At 40.3% G+C, this 22,009-nt stretch overlaps 2 protein-coding genes across 8 annotated transcripts in view; one reads left to right on the top strand and one right to left on the bottom strand.

Moving 5' to 3' along the window:
- CD96 (CD96 molecule) overlaps window positions 1–22,009 on the bottom strand; it is a 102,460-nt gene that overhangs the window by 18,963 nt on the left and 61,488 nt on the right. For all 3 annotated transcript variants that reach the window (XM_055259468.2, XM_055259469.2, XM_055259470.2), the window contains 2 exons: window positions 10,013–10,081; window positions 9,431–9,502 (listed from right to left, as the gene is read on the bottom strand). In XM_055259468.2, coding sequence (XP_055115443.2) covers window positions 9,431–9,502; window positions 10,013–10,081 — 141 coding nt within the window. The remainder of the gene's footprint in view (window positions 1–9,430; window positions 9,503–10,012; window positions 10,082–22,009) is intronic.
- The window catches only part of ZBED2 (zinc finger BED-type containing 2), a 79,491-nt gene that overhangs the window by 41,426 nt on the left and 16,056 nt on the right, over window positions 1–22,009 (top strand). Inside the window, exon 1 of one of the 5 annotated variants that reach the window (XM_055259476.2) lies at window positions 17,719–18,328. The exons of the other annotated variants lie outside the window; for them this stretch is intronic. The gene's annotated coding sequence lies outside the window, so the exon portion shown is untranslated. Of the gene's footprint in view, window positions 1–17,718; window positions 18,329–22,009 lie in introns of those variants that run through there. 5 annotated transcript variants of the gene reach the window in all.

Genomic DNA, 22,009 nt, shown 5'->3' with positions numbered 1-22,009 from the left:
CTTGATTTTTCATCTCATCTTCCTTTTCAAGGTGAATATGTACTGGGCCAGCACCACCTCTGCCACCAGGATGCACACACTGATGCTAGCTTCTGTGCCCAGTTTTGCCATGTCCACCTAGTCCACAAATGTGGCCTTCATACTTTTGCTGACAAAGATGACATTCACAAGCTTTGGAAGTATGGGGCTTGTGCCTTAACCATGGAGAAACCCATGAAGTCCCCAGAAATTGGTGCAGGCATGTCTGACTTTATTGTACTTCACAGACACAGATACTGCATTTTTTTTTTTACACAAATTATAGGTTTGTGGCAACCCTGTGTCAAGCAAGTCTATAGGTGCCATTTTTCCAACAGGATGTGCTCAATTCATGTCTTTGTGCCACATTTTGGTAATTCTTGCAATATTTCAAACTTTCATATTATTGTTATATCTACTATAGTAATCTGTGATCAGGGATCTTAAATGTTACCATTGAAATTACTTTGAGGCACCACAAACTGCACCCATAGAAGATGGAGAACTTAATTGATAAATGTTGTGTGTGTTCTGACTGCTTCACTTGCTGGTGGTTCCCCCATCCCTCTTCCTCTCCTTGGGCCTTTTCTTTTTTTTAATCTGAGACAAAATAATATTGAAATTAGGCCAATTAATAATCCTAAAATAGCCTCTAAGTGTTCAAAGGAAAGGAAGAGAAGCACTTTTCTCACTTTAAATCAAATGCTAGAAATAATTAAGCTTAGTGAGGAAGATACGTCAAAAGCTGAGATGGGCTCAAAGCTAGGCCTTTTGGGCCAAATTGTTAGCCAAGTTGTGAATGCAAAGAAAAAGTTATTGAAGGCAACGAAAAGTGCCACCTCAGTGAACACATAAATGATAACCCTGCTGACATGGAGAAAATTCGAGAACATGCGGTGTTTGGTTTTCTATTCCTGCATTAGTTTCCTGGAAATAACAGATTCCAACTCCATCCATGTCCCTGCAAAGGACATGATCTCATTCTTTTTATGACTGTATAGTATTCCATGGTGTATATGTATTACATTTTCTTTATCCAGTCTATTATTGATGGTCATTTAGGTTGATTCCATGTCTTTGCTATTGTGAATAGTGCTGCAATGAACATACCCTTGCATGTGTCTTGAATAATAGAATGATTTATATTCCTTTGGGTATACACTCAGTAATGGGATTGCTGGGTCGAATGATATTTCTGCCTCTAGGTCTTTGAGGAATCGCCACAATGTCTTCCACAATGTTGAACTAATTTACACTTCCACCAATAGTATAAAAGCATTCCTTTTTCTCCACACCTTCATCAGCATCTGTTGTTTTTTGACTATTTAGTAATAGACATTCTGACTGGTGTGAGATGGTATCTCATTGTGGTTTTGATTTGCATTTCTCTAATGATCAGTGATGTTGAGCTTTTTTTTTTCATGTTTCTGGCCACATGTATGTCTTCTTTTGAGAACTGTCTGCTCATGTCTTTTGCCCACTTTTTAATGGGGTTGTTTGTTTTTTGCTTGTAAATTAGTTTAAGGTATTTATAGATGCTGGCTATTATACCTTTTTCAGAAGGATAGATGGCAAAAATTTTTTCCCATTCTGTAGGTTGTCTGTTTACTCTGTTGATAGTTTCTTTTGCTGTGCATAAGCTTCTTAGTTTAATTAAATCCCATTTGTCAATTTTTGTTTTTGTTGCAATTGCTTTTGGCATCTTAATCATGAAATCTTTGCCCGTCCTATATCCTGAATGGCATAGCCTAGCTTTTCTTCTAGGGTTTTTATAGTTTTGGGTTTAAGTCTTTAATCCATCTTGAATTGATTTTGTTATATGGTGTAAGGAAGGGGTCCAGTTTAAATTTTCTGCATATGGCTAGCCATTTCTCCCAGCACAATTTATTACATAGGGAATCTTTTTCTCATTGCTTGTTTTTGTCAGGTTTGTCAAAGATCAGATAGTTGTAGATGTGTGGTCTTATTTCTGGGTCCTCTATTATGTTCTATTCATCTATGTGTCTGCTCTTGTACCAGTACAATGCTGTTTTGGTTACGATAGCCCTGCAGTATAGTTTGAAGTTGGGTAGCATGATGCCTCCAGCTTTGTTCTTTTTGCTTAGGGTTGCCTTGGCTATTTGGGCTCTTTTAAAATAGTTTTTCTTCCAGTTCTGTGAAGAATGTCAATGGTAGTTTAATGGAAATAGCATTGAATCTATAAATTGCTTTGGACAGTATGGGCATTTTCATGATATTGATTCTTCCTACTCATGTGCATGGAATGTTTTTCCATTTGTGTCTTCTCTGATTTCTTTGAGCAGTGGCTTGTAGTTCTCCTTGAAGAGGCTCTTCACTTCCTTTGTTAGCTGTATTCCTAGGTATTTTATTCTTTTTTGTGGTAATTGTGAATGGGAATTCATTCATGATTTGGCTGTCAGCTTGCCTGTTGTTGGTGTATAGGATTGCTAGCAATTTTTGCACATTCATTTTGTATCCTGAGATTTTGCTGAAGTTGCTTATCAGCTTAAGAAGATTTTGGGCTGAGAAAATGTGATTTTCTAGATATAGAATCATGTCATCTGCAAACAAAGATAGTTCAACTTCCTTTATTCCTGTTTAAATGTGCTTTATTTCTTTCTCTTGCCTGGCTGCCCTGGCCAGAACTTCCAATACTCCGTTGAATAGAAATGCTGACAGAGGGTAACCCTGTACTGGTTTTCAAGGGGAATGCTACCAGATTTTGCCCATTCAGCATGATATTGGCTGTGGGTTTGTTTTATATGGTTCTTATTATTTTGAGGTATGTTCTTTCAATCCTTAGTTTATTAAGAGTTTTTAAGATGTTAAATTTTACTGAAGGTCTTTTCTGCATCTTTTGAGATAATCATGTGGTTTCTGACTTTAGTTCTGTTTACGTGATGAATCACATTTATTAATTGGTGTATGTAGAACCAGCCTTGAATCCTGGGAATGAAGCCAACTTGATCATGGTGGATAAGCTTTTTGATGTGCTGCTGAGTTTGGTTTGCTAGTATTTTGTTGAGGATTTTTGCATCGATGTTCATCAGGGATATTGGTCTGAAGTTTTCTTTTTTTGTTTTATCTCTGCCCGGTTTTGGTATCAGGATGACGCTGGCCTCATGGAATGAGTTAGGAAGCATTTCCTTCTTTTAAATTTTTTAGAATGGTTTCAGTAGGAATGGTACCAGTTCTTCTTTGTTCCTCTAGTAGAATCCAGCTGCGAATCCATATAATCCTGGGATTTTTTTGGTTGGTAGGCTATTAATTACTGTCTCAATTTCAGAACTTGTTATTGGTCTATTCAGGGATTCAGTTTCTTCCTGGTTCAGTCTTCAGAGGGTGTATGTGCCCAGGAATTTATCCATTTCTCCTAGATTTTTTAGTTTATTTGCAGGGAGGTGTTTATACTATTCTCTAATCATTGTTTGTATTTCTGTGGGGTCAGTGGTAATATCCCTCTTATAATTTCTGATTGTGTTTGATTCTTCTCACTTTTCTTCTTTATTAGTCTAGCTAGTGATATATCTATCATAGTAATCTTTTTTAAAAAACCAGCTCCTAGATTGGCTGATTTATTGAAAGGTTTTTTGTGTCTCTATCTCCTTCATTTCTGTTCCAATCTTGGTTATTTCTTGTCTTCTGCTAGCTTTGGGGTTTGTTTTCTCCTGGTTCTCTAGTTCTTTTAGTTGTGATGTTAGTTGTTAACTTGAGATTTTTCTAGCTTTTTGATGTGAGCATTTAGTGCATCAGTTTCCTTCTTAGCACTGCTTTAGCAGTGTCCCAGAGATTCTGGTACATTGTATTGTTGTTCTCAGTTTCAAAGAACTTCTTGATTTCTGCCTTAATTTCATTATTAACCTGAAAATCATTCAGGAGCAGGTTGTTCAATTTTTATGTAGTTGTATGGTTTTGAGTGAATTTCTTAATCTTGAGTTCTCATTTGATTGTGCTGTGGTCTGAGAGAATTTGTTATGATTTCCATTCTTTTGCATTTACTGAGGAGTGTTTTGTTTCTGATTATGTGATCAATTTTAGAGGAAGTGCCATGAGGTGATGAGAAGAATGTACATATTCTGTTGTTTTTGGGTAAAGCGTTCTGTAGATATCTATCAGGTCAACTTGATCCAGAGCTGAGTTCAAGTCCTGAATGTCTCTGTTGATTTTTGTCTTGATGATCTGTCTAATATTTTCACTGGGGTGTTAAAGTCTCCCCCTATTATTGCATGAGAGTCTAAGTCTCTTTGAGGGTCTCTAAGAACTTGCTTTATGAATCTGTGTGCTCCTGTATGTGTGCATATATATTTAGGACAATTAAGTCTTCTTGTTGAATTGAACCATTTACCATTATGTAATGTTCTTCTTTGTCTTTTTTATCTTTCTTGGTTTAAAGTATGTTTTGTCAGAGACTAAGACTGTAACCTCTGCTCTTTCCTGTTTTCTGTTTGTTTGACAAATTTCCCTCCATCCCTTTATTTTGAGCCTATGTGTGTCTTTGCATGTGAGATGGGTCTCTTGAAGACAGCATACTGATGGGTCTTGGTTCTTTATCCAGCTTGCCATTCCGTGTCTTTTAATTGGGGCATTTAGCCCATTTACATTTAAGATTAGTATTGCTATGTGTGGATTTGATCCTGTAATCATGATGCTAGCTGGTTATTTTTCAGACTTGTTTATATGGTTGCTTCATAATGTCACTGGCCTGTATACTTCAGTGTTTTTTTGTAGTGGCTGGTAATGGTCTTTCCTTTCCATTTTTAGTGCTTCCTTCAGGACCTCTTGTAAAGCAGATCTGGTGGTAATGCATTCTCTCAGCATTTGCTTGTCTGAAAAGGATCTTATTTCTTCTTTATGTATGAAGCTTAGTTTGGCCAGATATGAAATTCTGGGTTGAAAATTCTTTTTTATGAATGTTGAATATAGGCTCCCAATCTCTTCTGGATTGTAGGATTTCTGCTGAGAGGTCCACTGTTAGTCTGATGGGCTACCCCTTTGTAGGTGACCTAACCTTTTTCTCTGACTGCCCTTACCATTTTTTTCTTTCATTTTGACCTTGGAGAATCTGATGATTATGTGTCTTGGGAATGATCTTCTCATGGAGCATCTTACTGGGGTTCTCTGTATTTCCTGAAATTAATGTTGGCTTGTATTGGTAGCTTGGTGAAGTTCTCCTGGATGATATCTGGAAGTATGTTTTCCAAGTTGGTTCCATTCTTATCTCTTTCAGGTACCCCAGTCAGTCAAAGATTCAGTCTCATTACATAATCCCCTGTTTCTCAAATGTTTTGTTCATTTCTTTTCACTCTGTTTTCTGTTTTTGTCGGCCTGTCTTATTTCAGAAAGACAATCTTCAAGCTCTGAGATTCTTGCCTCCACTTGGTCTATTCTGCTATTAAAGCTTGTGATTGCATTGTGAAGTTCTTGTAGTGTGTTTTTCAGCTCTATCAGGTTGGTTATGTTCCTCTCTATACTGGATATTTAGGCAGTCAGCTCCTGCATTGTTTTATCATGATTCTTAGCTTCTTTGCATTGGGTTACAATGTGCTCCTTTAGCTCAGTGAACTTCATTTGTATCCATATTCTGAAGGCTACTTCTGTCATTTCAGTGATTTCAGCCTTAGTCCAGATCTGAACCATTGCTGGGCAGGTGTTGAGATTATTTGGAGGAAAGGGAGAATTCTGGTTGTTGGTTTTTTTCTTTTCTTTTCTTTTTTTTTTTTAAGTTTTCAGTGTTTTTGTACTAATTCTTTCTCATCTTTGTGGGCTTATCTGCCTTTGATCTTTGAGTTTGCTGACCTTTGGATGGTTTTTTTGTGTTTTGTTGTTGCTGTTGTGTTTTCTTTGTTTTCTTTGAGCAGTCTGGGCACTCTTCTGTAGGGCTGCTGTGGTTTGCTATGGGTCTGCCCCAGACCCCAGTCACGTTGGTTTTTCCAGTACCTGGAGGTATCATCAGTGAAGGTTGTGAAACAGCAAATATGGCCACCTGCCCATTCCTCTGAAAGCTCTGTCCCAGGGGGGTACTGACCTGTTGCTGGCCTGACCATGCCTATAGGAGGTGGTTGGAGATTCCAGTTGGAAGATCTCACTCAGTCAAGAGGAATGGAATCAGGGACCTGCTTAAAGATGCAGTCTGGCTGCATTTTGGTAGAGCAGCTGTGCTGTGTTGGAGATCTCTTCAGTCCCCAATTGATTTGGGCTCTTCAAGGCCCACAGCCTGAACCAGCTGAGATGCCCAAAGAGCAAATGTCTGCCTCACCCACTGGGCACTCTGTCCCAGGAAGAAATTAGAACTCTGTTGGCCATAGAACATGGGTGGGGCTGGCCAGAGGCCCTGGCTGGGAGGACCCACCCAGTGAGGCGGAATGGATCTGGGTCTGTTTAAAGAAGCAGTCTGGTCATTCCTCAACAAAACAGCTGTGCTGGGGAACTGTGCTGTGGAACTGCCTCTGCTCTGTTCCGTTTGGACTTTCCAGTGCCTGCAGGCTGGAAGGGCTGAGTCATCCAAGCAACCAAGGTTATGGCCCACCCCTCCCACAAGGCACTCTGTCCCAGGGAGACATCAGAGTTCTGTCCATAGAATACAGCTGGTGGGGGTGGCTGGAGGCCCCAGCTGTGAGGTCCTCTCCAGTGAAGCAGAATGGATCAGGGTTATGGCTGTTGTTTTGGCTGGCTTCATAGTATTTCATTGACTTATCTCATCCTATTTGCCGTTTCTTATTACTGAACATATTTTTCACCCTCTTAATACCCTCTCACTCCTACTCATGTACACAGATTTTGGGTTACTATCAATAACATCACAAATGTTTTCTCCCTGTGTCATCCCTTATATCTCCATCAAAAGCAAATGCTGTCCTGAATGTTTATAATTATTATTCACTTATAAAGCTTAAAATTTTATATCACATATTATGTCTAAGGCATATGGTGTTTGATTATACTTGCTTTAAAATTTCATTAGAAAATATGCCATATGTTGTTATTTGGTATTTACTTTTTAATTCAACATAATGTTATTAAGATTCATTCATGCTGTTGTATATGGTTGCCACTCACTTATTTTTCATTGCTCTCTAATATTATATTTTATTAGTATACTACAATTTATTTATTTGTCCTCCTGACTATGGCCATTTAGATTACTTAAAGTTTTTGCTATATGAACAGTGTTTCCTCCAAACATTTGTGTGCATATCTCATGCATACATGTACTAATTCTGGAGGGATTTTTATATCTAGGAATAGAATTGTTGGACTGTAGGTATGCACATGTTCAGCTTTGAAATACAATGCCAAAGGATGGTGGAAAGTGATGGTACCACCAGTAACATATAAGAAATCATGTTGATAGGATGTTGGATAAATCCTATTCAATAGTTGGCAATATCAGATTTCTTAATTTTTGTAAGTTGATTACATGTAAAATGATTTTCTAATTCTAGTCTTCATTTATATTTCCTGATTACCAGAGAGACTGAGCATTTCTTTTTTTTTTTTTTTTTTTTTTTTTTTGAGATGGAGTCTCACTCTGTCACCCAGGCTGGAGTGCAGTGGCGCAATCTTGATCTTGGCTCACTGCAAGCTCCGCCTCCCGGGTTCACACCATTCTCCTGCCTCAGTCTCCTGAGTAGCTGGGACTACAGGTGCCCACCATCACGCCTGGCTAATTTTTTGTATTTTCAGTAGAGATGGGGTTTCACTGTGTTAGCCAGTATGGTCTCAATCTCCTGACCTCGTGATCCGCCTTCTCAGCCTCCCAAAGTGCTGGGATTACAGGCGTGAGCCACTGAGCCCGGCCAAGACTGAGCGTTTCTTTAGATGTTTCTAGCTATGTGTGTTTCATGTTTTGTGGTGTGACTTTTGTTCATTTTGTCATATTTGTTATTAATTTGTAGGCATTCTTTGTAATCTCTTGATTACAAAATTTTGATCCTTTTAGTCAATTATATATTTCTGATTCATTTTCAATTATATGTGTGGCAAATATGTTCCCCAGATTATAGCTTGCTTTTTGTTTTACTTTTTAAAGACGTCTTTTGAAGAACCCAAATTTCTTAATTTTATTCTAATTTTTACATATTTTTTATGGTTATGTCTCTTTGTTAAGCCCTTCCCTACTCCAAAGCAGGAAGAAATCCACATTTATTTTATTACATGTTTTAATGTTTTGCTTTTGACATAAAGATCTTAAACTATATAGAGTTATTTTTGTGTAATGTGCATGGCAGGGGTACATTTTAATTTTTTTCTTATCAATAATCACTATTTCTAGGTCCTTTTGCTGAACAGTCTCCTGTTTTCACAGTAATCTGCCATACCATCTTTGATAGACACTTAAGTTCCATTTATTTTTAGATTTCTTTCTATGATCCCCCTTCTGAATACTGTCTTTTCAATTCTTATATTTGGGTACTGGGTTCACAGGTGTCTATTACATTATTAACATATTTATTAAAAGAAATATGTTAAATTACAGAGGGTCATGCATCGACCAATGATGAAAGTGTCTCATGAATTAAATATCATGATTAATTCAAATCTGAGAGCCTGAGGGCCATCAAAAAAGATAAAATAAATAAATAATGCTACAAAGAACAGTCCTATTTATGTTCTTTTTCTCTCTTTCTTGCCTAAGGACAAGTTCCCAGGAATGAGGGAGCAAGCGTGTACAAAATACTTTTAAAGGTTTTAACTGTAAAACTTAAATGCTTTCCAAAGGGACATACACATTACCCTTTGTGGCAAAGAGTCTAGCATTTAAATTCAGAGTTCTGACCCTGTGGCATCCATTGTCCTCCCTCCTTTTGCTCCAGCCTCCTTCCTTACCACTTCCCCACCACACTGATCATTGTCTAATACCACTAAGAGGCAATATATTTCTTCTTCAGATCCTGTCTGTACCTGCTAAAACAGCACCTCTACTGCTCTTTGGCCAGATGAAAAGGAATAATGAAACAATTTCTGGCCTCTCGTTGGTCTCTCTCTTTTCATTTTTATTACTGATATGCATTTTCTAGCTAGTTTGCGCTTTCCCCAAATATACTCACAGCTTGCAATTTTGGGTTGACTGGTTATAGCGTTGCTCAGATGTCACCTTCCTCAGTAAGACCTTTCAAGACTGCCCATTTAAAATGGCAACCCTTCACTCGATTCCCACTGTCTCCCTCCTGTGCCTTTTTTTCATATAACTTATCACCACTTGTCTGTCTCCCCTTAATCAGAATTTGGAGCTTAGATCTCTTTTGTCCATGGGTGTAGTCTCAGCAGCTACAACAATACTTTAATCATGATAGATGCTTTGTGAACATTTGCAAATATTATTACAAACAAAGCACATAGATGTTGTTCAATATATGTGTCGGATGAATGACTGAAGTCCAGAGGACTCAAGGGACCCACGATTATACTTAACATTTTTTGGCATCTGTCCCACTGGAGGTCCAGGGATAGTCGAAGCCTCGGGTAGTCATACTGGAATTGCTGGCTGAAAGACAAAATTATTTTCAGAATCCAGCTTTTTTCGAAAGCTGTAATTTAACTTTGCTTTGATGCACAGAATTTTTAATCTATGTGACTTTGGGGAAATCTGAAATTGAAAATATGCTTCCCTATGCAGGAACACTAGCTGGCATATTAAGCAAAAGCTCTGTAGTTTATGTTTAATGCCAGCTTGTCACTGATTTGTGTTCTTTTTCTGTTCTTGTCACAAACTGAGATCACTGAGAGTATTGTGAAGACTACTTTAATATTACCTTAAAATCCCTTGACAAATAAAAGGTACAATATAATAAATCACCAGCCCCTATTTTTTAAGATTATAGAAATTGTCATATCAATATATAGTCACCGTAGAGTAACCCAAAACCAAGATATTAACAAACATCAAATGAAAAATACAGCTGTTTGCTGAAACGTCAACATTATAGAAGCAGTAGTAAAACTTGTGAGTGTGTTGTCTCTTTCCAATCATGTAGGAAAACCTTGCTGAACTCACGTTGAGGAGTGGTGTTTGGCCTCAAGGCACTCACATCTACAAGGGTCACTGAAGATGTAGCTGAATATCCTATTTTGAAAATAAAATTCCCAAATTATTATATGTATTTACATTCGTATGTTTAACTGTGCCACTACATTTAACAAGAGCCTGGAATATTAGAATTGGAAAGAATCTTAGTGAACAGCCTCATTTTATAAATGATGAAGCTGAATCCAAAAGGAGTATGCTTGTGGTTAAATAATCAATATCCAATATCATTTCTTTGCTATTAACCCGGTTGTCCTAATTCTAAATGTATTATATTCACACTTTCAAAAGTATATTATTTCAGTGTCTACTGTATGCCAGACTCTATTCTGCACGCTGGGGATATAGCAATAAGCAATGAAGACAGGGTCCCTGCTCTCATGAAACTTACCTTATAGTGAATTTTCACAAATACTACTGTGAAAATAGTATCTTCATATGCTAAATATGGTTTCATATTTACTTCAATTGTTAGTTTGCAAAGTCATTTCTCCATCTTTATACTCCATAATTGTTACATTCTCTTCCTTCCCCCTCACTCCCCCAAAATGAAAGACTGATTCATATTCATTTGAAAATAGCTCTATATTTTAGAACTATTATATAAAGCAAGGTAGATTAAAGAAGAAAAATATCCAACAACAGTCCATTGAAATCACGTTTATATCTCTTGGAAAGAAAAATTTTAAATACATTTTGTGTGTATTTCTCTTTTGTTCCAAAATGTATTTGTTTTGTTTTAAAAAGTCCCTTCTTAGAACCTGACCTGGAGATTCTGTAACTATATAAGAACATGTCTGACTATCTCTTGATATCATGTAGAGAATTAAAGAATTAAAAAATTTTATTTGCATTCCTCATAGTCATGGTTTTGAAAGATTCATATTGATCATATATTTCCAGATGTGAGAAAGCTTGCTTTGTACCTTTCTTTTTAAGGCTAAGTTTATATTTCACAACATAGCAAAATCTCTTCAATATTCAACAGTGTGTTCTAAATCATGAGATACTATGTAGGCAAGTAAGATGCCAAACTCTGTGAAAGGGAATTGATGGCTTTGTTTGCTGATTGTTTATTCCTTCTTCAATGTGAATGTTTATTATTATCAAATCTTGCAAGTATCCAGAGTTACACTATGACCCGTGTCTCCAGGAAATAAGACGAAATTTAGAGGTAAACACTACTTCACGCAAAATGTTTTGTTTATACTAGCTCAGGAATGGCCATGAGGTTACATGAGGAGGTTTGAAGCCTTCCTGGCTCATTTCTATTTTAACTCTTTAAAAATTTTCTCACTAAAATTAAAAAAACCCACCCTTTTATGCTATCACTGGAAATTCAATTAAGTTAGAAGACAGCTCCAGTCAGTGCTGAATTGAGTGGGCAGACAGAAACATGTTCTAAAAGAGCTAATTCTGGTCATCTCCATGTGACATCATTAAGCAGAACTGAATCTCTTAACCTATACTCTTGCCAGTCTTCCTAGTGACCTAACTGCTAGAGAAAGGAAAGGTAGAGGAAGGCTAGAAGATCAATGGTTGGTCAACTTTTGGGAAATACTGAAATATTTTCCAAACAACATAGATTTTAAAAATAATTTAATATGGACCTACTATATGCCAAATAAAAGAAGCAAGTGAGCAGTTGCAAAGTAGCATAAGGGGAGCATAAAGGATAAGCTGGTAACTTAAAAAAAAAGCGAGGCCGGGTGCAGTGGCTCACACCTGTAATCCAAGCACTTTGGGAGGCCGAGGCGGGTGGATCACGAGGTCAGGAGATCGAGACCATCCTGGCTAACACGGTGAAACCCTGTCTCTACTAAAAATACAAAAAATTAGCCGGGCATGGTGGCGGGCGCCTGTAGTCCCAGCTACTCGGGAGGCTGAGGGAGGAGAATGGCGTGAACATGGGAGGTGGAGCTTGCAGTGAGCCGAGATCGCGCCACTGCACTCCAGCCTGGGCGACAGAGCGAGACTCTGTCTCAAAAAAAAAAAAAAAAAAAAAAAAAAGAGAGAGAGAAATCAATTTGGTCATTGTTTCCTCCTTCAAGGAATTAAAAATTACAAATAAAGGTCTTGATTTATTTTGAGACGGTTTTTGCTTACTAGACTCTTAATCATGACATTTCTTCTCAGACTGGATAGTATGAGTCGTAGCTTCATTGTTGTTTTTTACACACTTTCACATTTGATTCTCATAATAATTGTATGAACTAGATAATATTACTCTCATTTGTTTAAGACAAGGAAACTACTATAGAGGTGAAATTGTCACGGGATCCTTGGGGTGTTGCTTTGCCAGCCAGAAATTCTGTGGCCAGTGGCGCCTTCTGCCTGAGTATTGCTCACACTTCTGGGCTCATTCCACCCACTTGGTTCAGCAGGCTGTGCTTGGTCTGTGCTACCAGCCTGGATCCCACACCTGCCAAGGGTGAGCCAGGTGCAGAGCAGCAAGGGGTGTGTGAATGAGTGAGCGTGGGGTCTGGCCACTGCACACAGCCAGGCACACTGGCTGCTGAGGCACGGTGGGAATCTCCAGGCTGCAGCATGGGTGCCAACTGTGTGAGGCTTCTGCTGGACCAGATATATTGCAAGCAGTTTCTGCTGCAGGCACTGGTGTCTGGACAAGGGGAACAATGTGGCACCTGAAATCTTGGAGATGCCAGGAACTGTAGAGCTCCAAAGAGGATTTTACAGCCCTGGCCTGGGAGGCCTTAGGTCTGGGCTCCCCGAAGGGCCACAGCTCTTCTCTCCTTCTCATTGCTTGCAATGTGGTGAGCAGGTGGGAGGTGTGTTTCAGCTGAGTTTGTGTTACAACTCTTTCAGTTCCGCCATTCAGTAGGTCCCAAGTTCTTGTCTTGCCTCCAAGAAGAATGAGGTATGCAGACAACTGGAGGGTGAGCAACGTGGAGAGGAGCTTCATTGAGCCACAGAACAGCTCTCAGGAGACCTGAAGTGGGTAGTTCCTTTCCATATGCAGGCTATCCCAATGAGTGTCCAGCTCTCAGTGGAAAGGAGACCTGTAGTGGGTAGCTCCTTTCTGCAGGCAAGTCGCTTGGATGAGGAGACTCATAGTGGGTAGCTCCCTCCCACAGCTGGTAGTCTTGACTTCTTTCTGAGTCTGGCTGAATCCCTGGTTTTTCATGGTCTCAGAAGGGAGAAAGCACATGGTGATTGGTCCATGGATGGCCATAGGCGGGCCTGGAAAAAGCCTTATCCAATTGGCCCAATGGTCATTGATGAAGTTATCACTCATATCCATGGACTTCACCTGGATCTGGCAGCCTGGCTCCCAGGCTTCAGGCCATGCCTGGTCTGAAGGTGGGGTTTCACTGGGGACCTACACCTTTCCATCCAGGAACCTAGTCAGCCTCCCACTGTCATCACGCCTTCCATAGCCCAGGCTGTTTGCACCAAATGGCACCTGCAGGCCTGCACCCAGCTGCCCTCAGCCCATCTCCACCTGCTGCCTCCTTCCTGTGCTCCTTGGCGCCCAAAGTCTGGAGTGGGCCAAGGTGGGGGATTGGTGTGTCAGTGCTGCCCCAAGCATGCACACATCTGGCCAGGTTGCAACAGTGCCTGGGCTGAGCCTCAACTTTGCTCCGAAATTGGAGCAGGTGCTAGGAGTGGGAAGAGTCCAGGGGCTGGAAGCAGGCCCTTCTGAGCCTGCAGAAGCGGGGGTGTTCCCAGGCCCTCGAGAGCGCAGGGGTGTCAGGGTCTGGAGCCACAGCTGGGTGGCTGCAGCTGCCCTAAAAGCCCAGGGCTCCTGCCCTGCCAAGTCAGTAGGGGGCAGGTTCCCTCCTGTTCCCAGCCTCTGCAGGGTCAACGGTCCCAGCCAGGCCTCCCTCCCTGCAGCTGGCATCCCCACAGCAGCTAGTCCAGTCGGGCAGCTGCTGCCATCAGAATGACTTGATCTAGGCTACAGAGCCAGTAGGTGGCAGAGACAAGAACTGAACCCAAGGGTGTCTGACACTAAGGACTATATTTATTCCATTCTGGTAGCCTTATAAGTGCAGTTAGCCTTGCTGCAGCATGCATCATCAGAACCAGGGCCTAGCCATGGAAGAGCTCACTCATGATGTCTAGCATGCAACTGCCCAGAATAGCAGGCCTTTTGATAGCTTCTCTTCCTGTCCCACCATCACCTTTCAGCTTCCTGTCATAAGACTACCCAGACATCAGCCCTAGCCAGATGGCTTTTCTTTAGGGAGACATCCTCTGCATTCCGTAAAGCCTTCCTTTGTTAATCTCTTCTTCTTTGTACTTAAAAAAATTCTCCATTTAAAAAATATTTACTGAATTATCAATACTTATTGGTAACCATGTGTTATCATTGTTCTAGGTGATACAGCTATATCAGTAGACAAATAAGATAAAAAACACTGCCCTCATCAGATTTACTTTTTTTGTGTGTGTAGAGGAGCCAAACAGGTAACTTATAGATGGTGTTAAAATGTGTTATGGAGAAAAGACAGCCAAAAAAGGGGAACAGGAAATGGGGTGGGAGGCAGCTGCAATTTAAAATATGATGGTCATGGAGTACTTCATCGAGAAGGTGACATTTGAACAAAAATTTCGAGAAGATGAGGGTGTGATCCATGTAGATATTTGGGGGAAGAATTTTTCAGGCATAGGAAGTGAGGTTAAAAGGCCCTGAGATTAGAGAAATCCTGGCATGTTGAAGAAACAGCTAGGAGGCTAGCTTGGCTGAGCAAAGCAAGAGGAAGGGAGAGGGCAGTCATGGGGGATAATCAAGTAGGGTATAATGTGGCTTTTCATGCTAACTGTAGACTTCTGCTCCTCTTTACTGCCCACTTCCCTCCTCCCCTCACTAGACGTTGGTCCTTGTGAGCCTGGTTTTGTTTATATCAGTATCTATCTCAAGTAGATACATAATTCTAAACCTAGATTATTTGCTTTCATTCTAAACCTAGATTATTTTTATTAAAACACACACACACACAGACACACACATACACACACACCCCTTAGACAAAGACAGACTGGTCAATCAGCCACTCTATTTCCTACCTTGGATTCTTACTGTATTTCCAAATGTATTTAGAGGTTCTAATAATAGAATACAACATGTTGACACTTACTGTGAACCAACTGCTCTAGTAGGTATTTTGTTTGCTTAGTCTCTTCTGTTGCTTTTAATCACCCTTAGAAGAAGGAACCACCCACGTGAAAGCTTTCCCTTTTCTGCATTCTCCTGTCTCCCTTCATGTTCCTCAAGCATCCTCACCTTTGGCCAATGCTTCTAGAACTCAGTGTTTATTTTCCATCCATCATACTATTGCTAAGAACTACAGCTTTCTGTGGATCCTCTCAGTGGATTAACAATCACCTCATCATGTTTGCTTCATTTTCACTTTATTTCCTTTAACTCTTCAATGGTTAATGCAGAACAAAATTTTTAAATGGAATCCTTGTACCTTCATTTCAGATGAGGTTCCAAAGGTTAAGAACCATAGTACAGGGCACAAGCCACCTCACATTGAAAGCAGGGTTCTAGCCCATCTATGCAGGACATGCGAGGCAGTGTGGAGTGGGACCTGTCAGTGCTGGTCCATCATCAACCTCAAAGCTGTGTGATGGCGTGGGAGCAGCCTGGCTAAGAGTTCCTTTGAAGGGTCCTGTGCATCAGGCCCTCCCTCATGGAGAAGATGAAGAAGAATCTGCTCCTTCACTTTAGACCAAGTGAAGTGTAGATCTGAGAGAAATACTCAGATCTCTTGACCTGTGTGCCCTGGAATTTAGGACAAAGGGGCATGGTGCCTTACTCAGGCTGGAGAGGCTGCATTAGGAGTCCATGGCTGGTTAGCGGCTCTGAATGAGCATGGAGAAGAGAGACAGGGCCACAGTGGTGAAGAGGAGCACTTCCCCCATAGAGTAGGAAAAGGTACATATTTTTCCAGACATAATAGGGTGCCATGAAAAGAATCTCACTCAGGAAGAACACCTACAGGAATAAAGAAGCCCCCAAGAGGAGCTGACCTTCAGAAGTTTAGAGGCTGCAGGGAGAAGGAAGCAGAAGACCAGAAGAGAGGCATGGCCTGCACCAAGGGACAGTAGCCATAGGACAGTCAGGGATTTCTGAAAAATCTGCCAGAGTGTCCCATGAAGTCAATATGGCAATTTTTATTCTCCTCATCCATATGACACCTAAGTCAGATTACATCCAGCCTATTAAGGAAGTTCCTTCCTTACGTACCTCTCCCCTCTTCTCCTTATGCCATTCCCCATAAAGAGGTACGCTAGCCAGCAGCTAGGAGTGGAGGAGAGGATGGAGCCAAGCCAGGGAATCAGAGACATTCCCTGTCTCTTCCCTACCCCCACCTCACATATCCCAGCCTTTCTAAGTTGAGTTAGACCCACACTTGGGGGAAGGAAGAGGAAAGAAGTTCTGGACTAAATTAACTTTTTTGAGTTTTTTTTTTTTTTTTTTTTTTTTTTTGAGACGGAGTCTCGCTCTGTCGCCCAGGCTGGAGTGCAGTGGCGCAATCTCAGCTCACTGCAAGCTCCGCCTCCCGGGTTCACGCCATTCTCCTGCCTCAGCCTCTCCGAGTAGCTGGGACTACAGGCGCCCGCCACCACGCCCGGCTAATTTTTTTGTATTTTTAGTAGAGACGGGGTTTCACCGTGGTCTTGATCTCCTGACCTCGTGATCCGCCCGCCTCGGCCTCCCAAAGTGCTGGGATTACAAGCGTGAGCCACCGCGCCCGGCCCTTTTTTGAGTTTTGACATTACATTTGACAAGAGTTTTTAATTATTGACACAAGTCTGTTCTTGTGGCTGAAAGGGACCAGATGACATTTATTATATGGAAATCACCAAAAAAGCCAAGTAATCTGTCTGAAATTTCTTTTAGAGGCCAAGAAAAAATTATTCAATATATCTCATTTGAACAGAGAAGAATGGAAAAAGGAAAAATTATTCTTTGCTAACCTACCCAGTTTAGCTTATTTAATCAACCAAGTACAAAGGTAAAAGTTATTTGTAAGTTTCAAGCTGCTGGTTAACTTATCTGGTTAGTCAGACTCTGTTATCTAAGATTTTGCCTTATTCCAATGTAAAACTGAACCTAAACATTTAACTTATTGTCTCAAATAGAAATATTTCCATTGGGCCTTTCATTCTATCACTATAGCACCTGTTGGCATAGCACAGACTTAGACTTATCCATCTAGTTTCTGGACAAATGTGTAATTGCTCTCCATCAATTTACCTGCAGCACAAAGAGCCTTTAAACACAGTAGTGACATTAACTGGACAGTATAGGCCTTCAACTACATCTAAACACATTTGAATCAGCTTCATCAATCTGCGTGGTCAGGATAACGTGGGTACTGACCTTCAGCCCAGCATAAAGGAGACATGTGGTGTGAAACCTAAACCTAAACCTAAACCTAAACCTAAACCTAAACCTAAACCTAAACCTAAACCTAAACCTAAACCTAAACCTAAACCCTGCATAAAATTGTTCTTATGTGGGAGGCAGATTGTTTGGGGCATGTGCTGACTAAATGGGGAATAATAATGTGTATTGCTGGATTACTGGTCCAGAAAGGGTTTCAGGACTCCCTTGGGGAAGATGACAGTAAGCAGGACAGAGCTCATCACGCATCATGTGGTGAGATTGTAGATACTCGATAATTATGAAATAAACTGAAAAATAGGTCAACTGATAGCTTTCACCCTGAGGAATCTCACCCCAAAGGGGAGTAACTGAATAGATAAATACCCAAAGTAAACTAGTCATCAAGAAGGCTAACCTTGACTTACAGGTGACAGATATAGAAAAAAGAAAAATCCTTTTAACAGTCTGCAGAATGTTGTGTGCCCCAGGTGGAAGGTGGTGAAAAAGATACAATAAACAGAATTTCCTGGGATTCAAGGAAAATCATTGGAGTTTTGTATGGATTCTGTAGATTCATATCTACAGTGAGAATTATATGATAATAGTGTTGATGGCGGGGGTGGGCTACAAATGCAGGAGGGGTTTCTCTAATTTATTTCCAACTGAGGAAATGTTAGCTTCACTCTCAGATGCTGCATGTCTCAGGAAAACACTTGTCTAAAAAAGGGAGAGATTAATATAAGCATAGGTATCATGTTTGACCTTTTCCTAAGACCTATAACAGCTTCACACTAGAAGGGATTTATTCAGTGTCTAAAGACATTTATTCAGCACCAACCATGTACTCTTTGAGGCAGTAGGAGTCAAGGTCTGAAGTCCGTCTGAGCTTAATACTGGCTCCTCTACTTTCTGCATGACTTTGGGTGAGTTATTTAACCTCTTTGTGCCTCAGTATCTTCATCTGTAAAGTGGGGTAATAATAGTACCTAAGTAATTGTGTTGTTGGGAGGATTCAATAAGAAAATACATTTACTAGTTTAAAACAGTCCATGCACATTGGAGGCAACCAACAAATATTAATATTATTGCTTAGTATTATTATACAATCATGGCAGTTGGTAAACATTTTTATGTAATTGCTAGGAAAAAAATAGAAAGGTCCTTGTATGATTGTTCTCTGAAAACCTTTTATTTAGTCCCTGTATTTAGGCAGACAATCCTGGTGAGCCTCTGTTGCAGCACTCTCCATTTCTACAAATGCCCATTCTAGTTCAGACCATATCATTTTTTTAACCACCTTCGTGATCATGGAAAATAAACCACTTTAAATCTATATTATTTAGTCTTCTTACTCCCTGCTCTTGCAACTATCACCTACCATATACATAGCTTCTGTTTTCCTGACATTTTCCCACATACTAAAAAAGCCATAGTGGCTATTTGTTGTTCAGATCACAGCCCCAATTCACAGCCCATTAGCTGACGTTTAAACACAATAGTGACATTAACTGGATAATACAGGCCTTCAACTACATCTAAACACATTTGAATCGGCCTCATCAATCTGCGTGATCAGGATAATGTGGGCACTGACCTTCAGTCCAGCATAAAGGAGACATGTTGGGCTGTGGGCTATGAATTGGGGCTAAATGAGTTGAAGCTCATCTTTACCTTGTTCCACCCCACCTAATCAACCCTTAGCCCTCTCCCAACAAGAAATGTCAGAACTCCTGCTTGTCTTCTCATGTCTTGCACTCATTTTGTTTTACGCCTTTGCTTATGATGCGAATGTGAAGATCCATTTCTCATCTTTCTTCCACCTGAGTCAGTATTTTCTTCCAGAACCTGCATGCAGACTTCCCTGATCCCCCTTCCTTTCCCCCAGCACTCACTGACTTTTCTTACTTTTCAGCAGCAGATACATGTTGATAAAGGCAGAAACTATTGGACAGCAATTGAGGCACCTGAATACAGGCATGGCATGACTAGCAAAGGGGTCAGAAGTTGCTGTCACAAACAAATCACTGGAGCCTTCTCACTGCCTTGCAGACTCTCTCTGGCATTCCCCCGTTAACACTAGAATCCAATACCCCTATCAACTGCCGAACTTCTGATTTACTTTTTATTAGATTTTACTATCTAATGACATGTCTTCTGGGTTGATCCCCCACCATTTCTGACATGCTTACTCATAAATCAGTGATTTTGTTGCATCCCCTGGTCAGTTGCTTCCTTTACTCTGTGCCCCTCAATGTCTGATCATCCACTTGCAGAGGGTCAGTTATGTCTACCTGGGGTGCTGGCTGAGGGTTAGAGGCAGACTGGACCTAGTGTTTTACTCTAAGTATCCAGGAGTAGAAAGACCCAGATAGTGAGGACCAGCTAAGTCATTAGAAAGGGCTTAATATTAAAATCAACATCATCAGGTCTAAGGGTCATGTGCAGACATAACAATAGGAGGCAGAGCCAAAGGGACTGGTGGGCAGTAAAATAGGAGGCAAGGCAAGTGGGTCACACAGGATTGTAAGCTCTGTAAGCAACAGGAGCCCTGTCTGTCTGGTTCATCACTGTATCCTAGCACTTCAAAAGTCCCTGACACATTGTACGCACTCCATACTTATGAGTTTCATGAATAAGTGTCTTGGATGATTGCCACACCAGGTTGGCATCTCTTAGGCTATGTAACTCTTAGCCAAGTCATAGCCAGTGAATTGAAAGGCACAGGGCTCTCTCCTCAAGGCGACAGAAGCTCCTGAATTGTGTCTGTACAGCCCCACCCTGGATTCATCAGGTGTCTCTGATTGTTCCACATGGACTTGTCTCATCTCGCCACTTAGCTTGTCAGCCTGTCTTCCTTGAACTTCGCTGAGAATGCAGTTGGGACTCAGCAAACACTAATTGGTTCAGGTTGAATTGAGCTGGGCTTCCCTGGATAACTCTTGCAGTTTGTTATGAGTTATTAAGTTCTCCTCCTCTTGTTAAAGAATATTGCTTTCATGACCTTCAACATTTGTTTAAAAAATATCCTTTCATCGAGGAAAAAATAAGAATTGGATGTTTGCAGCCAGACATGCAGCTTTGTAATGATGACTGGATTATAAAGCTCATTACATCTTAGAATTTGGAATGAAACCACAGCCTTTGAAGTTGGTTTCCGTGACATACTTCATCTCGCTTCCTTTCTTCAAAGAACATGCAAAGGTGAATCCTACCAGCTTCTGAGGCAGGAAGTCATCGTATGATTTCACAATTACCCTCCAGTTTGCCAAGACAAAATTTGGATTTTTCAATAGTAATTCAGTGATTATTCCAAAAAGATAAGTTTATTTAGACATAATCTGCCACTGGTTTAACATGAGTTTTATTGACATACAAAATCAAACAGAAAATTATTCCAAACATAAACTATTGTTGCCATCTTGACAGAAATCCAGATTTGATTTTGTAAAGTAAGAGATACCTACTGTAATTACACCTAAGCCTTGATCTAAAACAAGGCTTCTTGGCCTTGGCACTATTGACATTTTGAACCAAATAATTCTTTGTTGTAAAGGCTGTTCTGGGCTGTGTTGTACAATGTTTAGCAGCATCCCAGGCCTCTATACACTAGATGCCAGTAGCACCCTCCCACCCTCATTGTGACAACCAAAAATGTCTCCAGGCACTGCCAAAGGTCCTCTGGAGTGGCAAAATTACCCTGGTTGACAACCACTTATCTAACGCAATCCTCAGGTCCAATATGGTGGAACCTTATTTTACGGAGGACTTTTGATTCTGCACAGACTTCCCAACTACATCGTCTTAGTGTGATAGTAGATCAGGTAGCATTTTCCCCCTGCTTTTAAACAAATATGGTACTTGACTGTGCTTTCTTTCCTTCATTAATACTAAAACTATATTAAATTGTAGGCTTCTTAAGTGTAACAACTGCTTTCTTTTGCTTTGAATTTTGTCACAGAAGTAAGAATTGTGTTTGTAAGCACTGATATAAGCACTTAGTATATGCAGACTAACCCCATAAAAATTCAACTAGAAGAAATCCATGTCTGCTTTTAACTAACAGAATATAAATGCCATGAGGACATTTTTTTTCAGTTTTGTTCATTGCTGTATTCACAGCACCTACAAAGGTACCTGATATATAGTAAGTGCTCAATAAATATTTGATGAATGAATAATATCACTTTCTTTCTAAAATAAAGTGGAATGAGGTCCTTCCCCCATTTCATAAAGGATAGCATTTGGAGTCCTTAAACTGGGACTCAAGGCTTTGTTTAGTTTGCATTTTCCAATTTTCATCCCTGCTTTTTTGGTACACAATACCACCTCTTTGATCCAAGCTTATCTACTGATGCTTTCTCAAATGCCCATAAACATCTTTGTCACTGCACAACTGCTCACTTTGTTTTCTCTGTTTAGAACGTTCTTTCAAGTTCTCCACTGAGTCAAATATATACAATACATACTTCAAAAGTCAAGTTATTTCATCTCTCCCAGGTAACATTTTCTGAGCCCATGAACTCATAAAGAACTTTCAAAGCCTAATACTTACTGGTTTGTACCTCTCCCTGGGCATTTTAATTCTGTAAGGTACACCACCTTTC

Source organism: Symphalangus syndactylus, chromosome 21 (genome assembly GCF_028878055.3).
Source record: "Symphalangus syndactylus isolate Jambi chromosome 21, NHGRI_mSymSyn1-v2.1_pri, whole genome shotgun sequence".
Classification (NCBI taxonomy): domain Eukaryota; kingdom Metazoa; phylum Chordata; class Mammalia; order Primates; family Hylobatidae; genus Symphalangus; species Symphalangus syndactylus.
This window is presented reverse-complemented; position numbering and strand designations above follow the sequence as displayed.